This window comes from Petaurus breviceps, unplaced genomic scaffold (assembly GCF_028583685.1).
Source record: "Petaurus breviceps papuanus isolate PSGF00001 unplaced genomic scaffold, PetGlider_PUasm1.0 186, whole genome shotgun sequence".
NCBI classification, from domain to species: domain Eukaryota; kingdom Metazoa; phylum Chordata; class Mammalia; order Diprotodontia; family Petauridae; genus Petaurus; species Petaurus breviceps.
In genome coordinates, this window is record NW_027185798.1 from 29,025,253 (window position 1) to 29,035,905 (window position 10,653).

General features: G+C 42.8%; 3 protein-coding genes across 3 annotated transcripts in view; 2 read left to right on the forward strand and 1 right to left on the reverse strand.

The window, feature by feature from the left end:
- MMP28 (matrix metallopeptidase 28) overlaps positions 1-2,420 on the reverse strand; it is a 73,142-nt gene extending 70,722 nt beyond the window's left edge. Inside the window, exon 1 of the mRNA XM_069089948.1 lies at positions 2,054-2,420. Within this exon, the coding sequence (XP_068946049.1) occupies positions 2,054-2,161 (108 nt within the window). The 5' untranslated portion in view covers positions 2,162-2,420. The remainder of the gene's footprint in view (positions 1-2,053) is intronic.
- Positions 1-10,653, forward strand: part of TAF15 (TATA-box binding protein associated factor 15) — a 135,220-nt gene that overhangs the window by 107,800 nt on the left and 16,767 nt on the right. Inside the window, exons 2-6 of the mRNA XM_069089960.1 lie at positions 2,472-2,570; positions 6,633-6,672; positions 8,914-8,962; positions 9,048-9,132; positions 9,217-9,319. Of these exons, the coding sequence (XP_068946061.1) occupies positions 2,564-2,570; positions 6,633-6,672; positions 8,914-8,962; positions 9,048-9,132; positions 9,217-9,319 (284 nt within the window). The 5' untranslated portion in view covers positions 2,472-2,563. The remainder of the gene's footprint in view (positions 1-2,471; positions 2,571-6,632; positions 6,673-8,913; positions 8,963-9,047; positions 9,133-9,216; positions 9,320-10,653) is intronic.
- Positions 1-10,653, forward strand: part of LOC138162618 (protein Wfdc21-like) — a 387,573-nt gene that overhangs the window by 83,108 nt on the left and 293,812 nt on the right. The window lies entirely within an intron of this gene.

A 10,653-nucleotide genomic window follows, 5' to 3' on the forward strand; every position in this document is an offset into this window, starting at 1 on the left:
GGGATTGTGTTTTGGGGGGGGGGGAGAGAAGCAGGGTATTTGTATCTTTTGTATTATTGACTAGAGGAAGGTGCTCAGAAGGCTACAGTCCATCTGTGGAGCATTAATAGGAGCATATGGATAAGAGTTATATAGGAGGAGAGGGGGTGGGATAGATTATGAGGGAATGGAGTGCCTATAGCGATGAGATCACAGATCCACTGAAGTGTCCTATAGCTGCAAAGCATAGAATAAAATAATACGGGAATAATATATTTAAAAAGCCAGCATTTATCTAAAGCTTCGATGTTTGCAAAACACTTTACAAATATTATTTCATTTGATTCTCATGACAGCTCTGGAAAGTAAGTTCTATTATTATCCTCATTTTATAGATGAAGAAACTGAGGCTGAGAAAGGTTAAGTGATTTGCTTGGGTTACACAGCCAGGGAGTGTCTTAGGCCATTTTTGAACTCAGGTCTTCCTGAATCCAAGGCAAACACTAAAAATGGCAAGGAATGGAAAGACAAATATTGGGACAGACTTAGATTGTGGCAGGGTGCTTTCCCTATTGACTTTTTCCCTTCCTGATTTTCTTTAAGTGCTATCTAAAATCTCACCTTTTACAAGAAGCCTCCCTAATCCCTCTTAATTCCAGTCTTTTCCCTCTTTTCAATATTTCCTATTTATCCTAAATATATTTTTCTTTGTATATATTTGTTTTGATATTGTCTTCCCCACTAGATTGTAAGCTCTTTGAGGGGTGGGACTTATGCCTGGCACACAGTTTTTACTTAATAAATGTTTACTAGATGAATTAATATTGAATTAATGAACAGGACCTGTTTCATATTATCCCCAGCACCTAACAGTGCCTAGCATGCTTAATTAACTACTCTTTGTACTAGAGGAGAGGGTCTTAAACTTTCTGGTTTCAGGACCTCTCTACACTCAATTCTTGACGACACTTCAAAGAGTTTTTGTTTATGTGAGTTATATTTATCGATATTTACCATATTAGAAATGAAAACGCCTTAGTATTATTATTTTTTTTTATAAGCAATCGGGGTTAAGTAGCTTGCTCAAGGTTACCCAGCCAGGTGTTTCTGAGTGGGTGCTAAGTGTCTGAGCCCGGGATTCGATCTCCAGGTCATCCCAACACTGGAGCTGGTGCTCTTACTCGCTGTGCTACCTGGCCGCCCCACGCCTTAGTATTATTACAAAAATAACTTTGACTTCGAGATCCCCCAGGGATCCCCAACTACATTTTGAGAACCGCTGTACTGGAAGATTTCCGGACCCGCGGTCAGAAGACCCAACACTCTCCCTGCTTATTGGCCATGCATGTAACCTTGGGCAAAGACCCCAATCTCCCTGAGCATTAGTTTCCTCATCTGTAAAAGGGGATCAGTGCTACTTCCTCCAAGGATACAATGTACTGGAAAGTACTTTGTAACCAGTGGAAGGACACAGAGGCCTCATATTGCCACTATTTAATCTTTTTTTTTTCTCTCCCCCTGGAGAAACCTAGGAGCGGGTTAGGGACGAGGCGCGTCTAGCGTTCGTGCCCCACCCGGGACCTTCGGGGCATCCGGCTAACCCGGCTGCAGGCTGGTCCATTTCAGTTTCATTGTAACTACTCAATTTCTTTTCCTTTAAAGTGTGAACAACACGCTCCCTAATTCTACAGAATCCTCACTGCAGACCTCTCCTATTTGCCATTTCCTTTTTTGGAAATTAGTGTGTCTAATCTATAGTTATCACGGTGTTATCTAATTCAGTTCCTTTGTAGCTGATCTTGTTGGCTTTTTGCTGAAAATTTAAAATTCATTCTCGTGCGTGTGTGTGCCTGTGTGCCTGTGTGTACGCGCGCACTGGGGGGGTGGCTTGGGAGGCAGTTATCCTCTCCATTCCTCCCTTTGTAGTGCTTTTTCAGGGGGCAGGCCCATCCGCTGGATCCGCCCCGGGTGGTCACGGAACCCTGGATGTTAGGACTCCCTCTTCCCCTCTTTCCCTCCCCTCCCCCCCATGTGAGAACGCCATCTTGTGGCTCAATCTCTGCTGTCTACTTACTTGCATGAAGCGCGAGGGAGGGAAGGGAGCAGGTCGTACCATTTCTATATTAGGTGGAGAAATATTTTCTAGTTCTTGGTTGGGAAGAGTTACACTCGATCGCTCCATACTTTTTGACTCTCCGGAATGTTAGATCAGGGAGGGAGAGATGGGGGTTATAAAGGAGGCCGTTGGTTTGTTCTACTCTTCCCTCCCTTCAGGAAAGGCGGCGTTGGTACGTCCCACCTCTCCGTTCCCTCTCCATCGTGGTACGGTCCAAGGAGGGGAGGGCTTCCTCGGCTGCTGCCGAGCTCTGGCTCCAGGAGACTGGGTTCGGTCAGAGCGTGCCCCCTCTGACCGGGCCGGAGTGGTACGTGCCGCCGCGCCCTGATTGGCCGCCGGAGCCCCGCAGTCGGGCTCGGCCCACCGCGCCGCCCTCAGTCTGGCTTTGGCCGCCGCGCCGCCTGGCTCTCTTCCTCTTCCTCGTTGTCCTCGGCGGGCTGTGGGGGCTCCGCGCCGCGGCCGTTAGTCATGTCGGGTAGGTGCGCCCTGTGGCGAGCGGCGGCGGCGGCGTATGGGGGCTGGTCCGGCCGAGGCTCGCCCCGCGCTGGCCCTCCGACAGGCCCGCCGAGGCGGAGGCGGAGGCTGAGGCGTTGGGGGGGGAGGGACCGGCCGCCGCCATGTTGCGCGGAGGGGGACGGACGGTCCCCAACGCTCCGGGCCCGCGGCAGGCCGGGCCTCCGGCCTCGGGCCCCAATCTGCGGGGACGGGCCCCTGATGAAGAGCCGGGTGGGGGGCGATGGACTCCGCTACACCTTCTGGTTTTGGGGGGAGACGGGAGCAGCCGCGGTCGGAGCGTCGGGGTCCTCCCTCCCCCCGCCACGGCCATCGAGGCCTCGAGCCGAAGCCCCCGGTCTCAGTTTCCCCTTCTCGCTTCCCGCTTCTTTTGTGTACGCGGTCCTCTTCAAAGAAAGTTGCCTCGTAAAAGTCCCTTGGTCCCCCCAATTTCACGAATCGCCCCTAGTTTCGGGGGGGGTCTTGGCGTCCCCTTCCCTGCTGCTTACCCGTTCCTGAAAGCGACACTTTTCTATTATTGATGTGTCCCCGGAGGGGTGTGTGTGCACGGCCTGGCGCTTAAAGCTCTCCTCGAATGAAAGGGAGAGAAGAGAAGGAACAGGAGAAATCAGTCAGTAAACATTAAGAAGCGCCTACTGTGTGCCAGGCACTGCGTTAGGCTTGGGGATGGGGAAAAAGGGCAAAAGACCCCCTGCTCTAGAGGGGGGGAGGGGAAATCGAGAGAAGCCGGCCAATCAATAAACCTTTGGAAACGCCTACTGTGTGCCAGGTGCTATCCTAATCGATGGGGATATAAAAAGGGTAAAAGCCGCCCCCCACCCCCAACCTAAAGACAAAAACGATTCATCGATCGAACATTTAGGAAACTGTGCCCCGCGGTGCTAAGCACAAAGGCAAAAGTCTCCCCCTGCCCGCAAAGAGCTGAGAGAAAGAAAGAAACCCGTCCATAAAGCACCTACTCTGTGGGAGGGACTGACTTAAGCCCTGGGAGGGCAGAGGACGGGAAAAACAAAGACAGCTGGGGTTGAAGGCCAAGTCAGAAAGCTAAGGCGCCCGGGGACCCCCAGGATCTGGACCACTGGGCACCCACCCTTTTGCCCAACCAGGCTGATGGGCTCTGAGGCCCCCTCCTCCAGTCCTGGGGAAAAAAAGGGGGTGGGGGCTGCTGGCTAGCCTTGTTGTGGGTGCCTTCCTTTCCTAGGTGCTAAGTTGAGCAGGCACAACATTTCAGTGAAATGAAACCATGTGGTTGGAAATCTTGCCTGGTGGCCAAAGTCTGCTTTTTTTTTTTCCTCAAAGGGCGGTACCTGTTAGTAATTAAAAGCTTGGGGGAAAAAAGTTGTGATCTACTATCCTGCTGATGGTATAGGCAGAAATGAATGAATGAATACAAAAAAATAAAGATGGGGAAGAGGGCACACATACTTTCCTTAGCTAATCAATGAATCTGGCTTTTTGCTCCTATTTTCTGGGTGTTGGAAGTCAGATACTGAGTTTCCCTTCCTGTGGGGGGAGTTTATGACTATTAAAGAGGCAGTGGCATGACAATTTTGACTGGTTATGTCTATCAAGAATGTGATCTGCCCAACAGTTTGTTTGGTGTCAAGTTGTAGATACTTGGTAGCTCTGTGGTATTGTCAAGTCACTTAATCACTGCCTGCCTCAATTTCCTTATCTGTGAAATGGGGATAATAAAAGCACCCCCTACGCTTGTGAGGATCAAATGAAGTATTTAAAGCACTACATATATCCAGGCTATTTGACTAAAAATGAGATTTCTTCCCCAAATGAATAAAATCTGTCATGTTTCAAGGGAGGAGATGTGTATGGTTTACAATCTGAAAGTGCTCATTCAGTATTCTGTAGGATGCTTAAACTTTTATTTAGAGTAACCATAGATGATTTATTAGTGTGTGCATTTTCATTTCAAATGGATGATCGAACATAAACAATACTTCCAGGGGCTTACCGCTTGAAATTCATGGTTTCTTTGTAGATGTAATCAGAAAGTTTGGTTCATCCTGTGGTACCAGCCTTTAAATATCCAAGTCACTAAATGTTTGGCAGTTAATTGTATGATAGATAATACTTTGCTGCCTTTTTTTTTTACACTTAGAACTAATTGAAGAAAAGGTTTGCATGTTTGTAGTGGAAGTAGCACTAGACTTGGGAATCTGGGTTTCAGTTCTGGTTTTGCCAATAAAAAATCGCTGGTGGCATGGGAAAATGACTTTCACTTAATCTCTCCTTGACCTAGTCTTATCATCTGTAAAATGAGATTTACTATCCACCCTCTCAGAGTTGTGGGAAAAAAATCACCTTGTAAGTTTTGTCTCATACAAATAATACTAGCTAATGTTTGTATGACTCCTTAAGGTTTACAGCTCTAGGTAGGTGCTATTATTGCCTCCAATTTACAGGGGAAACTGAGGCTGAGACAGGCTAAATGACTTCTTTAGGGTTACCTAACTACTAAATGTCCAAAATGGGATTGGATCTCAGGCCTTCTGATTGGCTGTCGCTCTACTATGCCATCTAACTACCTCAAATGTAAGGTGGTATTGTTGGCTATGGTATTTCTATATCAGGTCCTGCTGATTAAAAATGGTAGTAATGTATATTAAAAGTAACAGTGAGTGCTCAGTGCACTAGACTGTGTTTATAAAATGTGAAAGTGGCAACACCTTTTTGTTTTATAAAATTCTGGTCAACAAATTACTTCTAAACTAGTAGTAATTATGATTGTTTAGTCCACTCTCCATTTTTTGTAGGGGAAGTAGCATGTAACTGCTTCTTTTTCAGTATTTCCCCCCCATATAATGAATTAATGAAATATCTTGTCTTGAATGTGATGATACTATGTGAGGGATATCTTCACATGTATAGATCACATACTCTGGAAAATGGCAGGCATTCTTCTGACGCATAGCTAATGCCATTTTCCCATTAAGGTTGTCTTGAATGAAATGAGCAAAAATCGTATCATTGAATTAGGGTGATTGCTGGGTATAAATGCCAACTAATCTGACCAGAGTTAGTTTTGTAATTCAAATATAGAATTGAAACATATTTAGTTATATCGTTACAGAAATATGTTACATGACAAATGAACTTTGAGAACTTGTGCTACTTTGTATGGCCTTTTATTATGGAGACAGTAAAGATTCCAGGAGGTAGTGAATTGAAAAATGTGTGTCACTGCTTGAAGTTAGTCAGAGGAAGAATATGAATTCAGATTTCGAGGTGTTTCCCCATGATGCATTGCTTTCTTTTATGCTGTATTTACTTATACCTTCCCTCTCTTTTCCTAATTTTATTTCTATTGAAAGGTATGTGGGAATTTGTATGTGTGTATAGGGTACTTGTAAATCATTCCTTTACTCACGAGGTAAGTCCAGACTAGGACATGTTTGCCCCTAACTGTTCTTCAGGAACACTGGAAGAATTGTCAGCAGTATTTTATTTTCCCCCAACTCTTATTTCAACTAAGCTCTTAGGCTTCTGCTATTGCTGACAATCACAGTGACTCATGAGAGGAAAAATATGTGCCACTTCTCCAGGATTTCTTGAGAATTCAAGGTGGACAGCATGTCAGGGAACTGTGAGGTAAAATGTACAAGTAAATCCGTATTTTTGAATTGGACTTGGGCACTGCAGTTGACTAAAGGAAATAGTACTTCTGTGTAATAGAATATCTGTCATAGATAAGGCTATTGCCTTTCCCGTCTGTGGATATATTTTATCAGAAAAAACATTTTTTTGAATGGTGATGGTTTTGTGCAGATGTATCCATATGTTTTCACCTAACTCACCTTGTGACCAATAGCATGTGTAGAATAAGAGGGTTTATAGTTGAAATGATGAGGAAAAAAGCAAAAAGTTATTTATATAGACCTCTCTGTATAGTTTCTTTTAACTCATGTCTTGTACCTTCTGTTAGCTCTTGCATAGAGGGGTTAAAGTTTGTTTTTGAATGGATGAGGCTTTCCCTACAAGGTTTTAACATTATTTCTTTGTGTTTTAGATTCTGGAAGTTACGGTCAGTCTGGGGGTGATCAGCAAAGGTAAAGTATACACTTAATATATTGAGTGGAATTGAAACAGGAGAATTCAGGTGGGATTCACCACTTCACTTGAGAGTTGTTTTCTGGATGTCTTAGGGGAGTTAAAAATTAGCTGTAAATATTCATGAGGGGGAAGAAGGTTAGCCTTTGTAAACAAGAGATCTAGCAGAGTAAGGAAATGGATTGAAGTTGATAGGAATACATGGAGTTCCCATATATGGAGATAAAAGAAAATATCTCAGGTAGTACATTTGAACCATTTGCTTTAAGAAATTACCCCAAAGCAAACAGCTTAACTCTGATTTAGAAGTGTTTAAATAACTAATTTTTCCTAGGCTTTTGGCTGTTTCCTATATGATGTCCTAGCATAACTGTAAGATGCTGAGATCTCTGTGGAGTAATATTCCCAGGCAGCAGTCTCTTTTCTCAAAGCAGCAGTATTTACAACCGTGGCCACATTGGGAGAGTTCTTGCAGTGCCAGAATGTGAAGAGTGCCACGTCCAGCATGTAGGAGGATCTAACTGAAATTGATTGCTGTTATTGTTCTTTTGTGAAGGAGCATGTAGAATCCGCTTTTCTTGTTTACCAATAAGTTCTCTGTCATTCTAGTTCTGGTATTGGAAAATGGGTTGCAACTCAGTGGATACAGCTATATGGAGTAGCAATTCACATGTATGAGAAACCCCATGGCATAAGCTACCGTGTTTCCCCGATAATAAGACACTGTCTTATTAATTTTTTTGGACAGAAAAACACCAGAGGGCTTATTTTCAGGGGAGGGCTTATTTTAATGAACATTGACAGCAATTTTAATAAACAGATAAATGTGAACAAAAAAATGTACCTTTATTCAATAAGCAAATCACTGGGGAAGAACAGGATGACGCGCTCACTGCTGCAGCTCTGATTGGATGCAGCTCGGAGCGTGGCGTGCATTTCACCCGGGGGGGGGAGGACGGTGCATACAGAGGGTACCATAATGTAGCATGTAGCGTGTAGCGCAGGGGATCACCTTCACTACAGTAGCAATCTCAATAGGGCTTATTTTCGGGAGAGGGCTTATTTTCGAGGAATCTTACACAGTAAGGGGAGGGCTTATTTTTGGGATAGGTCTTATTATCGGGAAAACACGGTAAAATAAAAGGAAAATAATGGTTTATGGAGAGTAACTTTTGTATGTAGATTTTTTAACTTTGAATTTCAGAAAAATAAGTACACATGCATATGAGAAAGGTTTGGGGAATAGTGTGCCTTGGTGTTAGTGGAAAATTAAAAAGGATTCAGGTTACAGTGTTGCACATTCATATGTTCATATGCAGTTAAGTGCTTCTTTAAAGCTGTATCCTTTTCCTTTTCTGGGAATTTCAAGTTACATTGCATGTGTATGTCAAAATGTCAGGAAGAAAGGAATTTGTCAAGTATGATAGTGAAATAGATGAGGTTGTTAATGCAAAGAATTAGCCTTATGCTGCCTAAGCCTTATGGCATCTTTGCTGTCTTTGGCATGTACCTTTTTTTGAGCATGATATTTTCTGGTGTAGCTGACACTACATTTGGCTTATGAAAGATTTTACAAAGCAAAGCTAACTCTTTAGACTGTACTTGGAATTCAAAGTGTCTGTGCTCAAAAGTGGGGGTGGGGGAGGGTCCTTAAGGAGAAAATGAGATTGTGCATATAAAGTATGTGGCACATATAAAGTATATGGCACATATTCAGTGTGCACATTGAAGTTAGGGTAATGGAATCGTTAATGACTGCCAGCTTTCAGAATGTCCAAGTTATTAGGCATATTGGGGAGCAGAAAATAAACGAGATGAGAGGAGGCCTGTACATGGATTTATCACTAACTCTCCATATGCCTTGGTTTTAGACATGATGACCTTGAAAATCTCTTTTTTATCATATTCTGGAAATGCCTAGAAACTCACCTTTGGGTGGTGCTTTGCGCCCTACATCCCTGGTAGGAATGTGGTATAAATATTAGAGATGAGGAAAAGCAGTGCTCAGATGTTCAATGACTTGACCACCTGATTAGGATTTAAATCTAGGCCTCTTCCAGTAAAGATTCTACTATCTTATGTCATAGGATTCTGACTTAACTCTTTAAGAGATGACATAAAATTAAACTTCCTTGGGAAGCTTTGAGTTGAAATATTCAGGTTTCCTTATATAATGGTAGATGATGTAAGACTTAGTTTTGGCAGCCTTCTGTTAAAAAATTCAAATGTTTCTTTTACAGCTATTCCTATGGCAATCAAAGCAACCAAAGCTATGGACAAGCACCACAAGTAGGTTGAAGTCCAAACTACGATCCATTTACACATTTACTTTGTTTTCAGTAGGCAATGAAATGAGCCTTTACCTAAATTTCAGGGTTATTCTGGCTATGGGCAAACGGCTGATTCCTCTTATGGACAGAACTATGGCGGCTACTCAAGTTATGGACAGAGTCAATCAGGTTGGGCTGGTTTGTAAAATTTTCTATTTTAGACATTTTAAAATCTCAGAACACTTACTAAATGGATACCCATACATTTTTTAGGTTATTCACAGTCCTACGGTGGTTATGAAAATCAAAAGCAAAGCTCATATGGCCAGCAATCTTATAGTAACCAGGGACAGCAAAATACGGACTCATCGGGAGGGTAAGGAAATAAAGCGAAAGCACTGGGCCAGTGTTGGACATTTGGAGATGGTTAATACTGTAGGTATCAAAACATGGATATCACCATGAAACTCTCCTGAATTCTCAGGTAGACATGTCTTCCAGAGATGTTCTTTGATGGATATTGGCTTGATGTTTTGTGAATGGAAAACAGTGCAGTTATATGGTATTGCTCCTGTCATGTGTGAGATGATTCCTGGGTTGCACTGACATCTAAGGCATGAGTTTGCTTCTTTGTGACTTCAGTGAAGTTTTCAAGAAGTAAGCTCATGCTTCCCCTGTAACTGATGCTAACTTAGTTGAAAATTTTGAGAGAAAATGAAATTTGGGCTTTAGTTCTGTACATGGAACCTTCTATAGATGTAAGTGATATAAATGAAAACTTACCCGCAAGCATAGGTTGCCTTAAAAAATGTTTTAAATTATTAATATGGATGGGTAGGATTTTAATAACAAATCTAAAGTCTTCTCGAAAACTTTCAGCATTTTGAGGGGCTTTTATTACAGTGAGCATAAAGAAAAATCCTCATAAATTACCACTAATTACAAATTCTGCTAAATAAAAACCACATGAAGTACAGCGGGAGATCCTAACTGTGAATCCCATGAATGTTTTCCATATGACTGCATGAAAACCTGTACAAATGTAAGGCATTATGTTAGCTGCAAGGGAGAATGACTCTATAAGTAACCCCTGTTATTTGGCAGAGGTTTACGAAAGTGGAGTGTGAAGCATGTGGAGCATTTTTGTATGAAGATGCACTTTCTGAAATACGATAGGCAGTAAACTGTAAAGAAAAGAAAGTGACTTGACAGCTCTTTGAATGGGAGGGGCTTAAGTTCTGACCCTCGTCAGAACCTTAAGTTCTCTTGCACTAGAAGAGAAAGCAGTCGTGCTGCTGATGGGAGGGGGTATGGCAGCATTTCTGCAGTGGACTGTTTGAGCAGAATTTGCTTTGAAGAGCAGCTAGCCCATTACATGAAGAATTGGTCCATGTACCATCACTTGTCAGTAGTATTCACCTTCTTTGGTATTTAATAATCTGTGGCCTTCCCAAATGAGAATTAAAATACATGGAGACACACACCTTACATCCCTGCCCTCCCTCAAGAATGTAGGCATCCAGGTGAATGTTATCCTGAATAATCATTTTGAAGGGTTATGTACACTGAAGTGAATGATAGTGTGATTACTCAAAAGTATTTCGGAAACTTCTCATTTAGAATTGACTTCAAAATCAATTTCAGTTTAGAACCCACGTGAGAAACACACACACACACACACACACACACACACACACACACACACACACA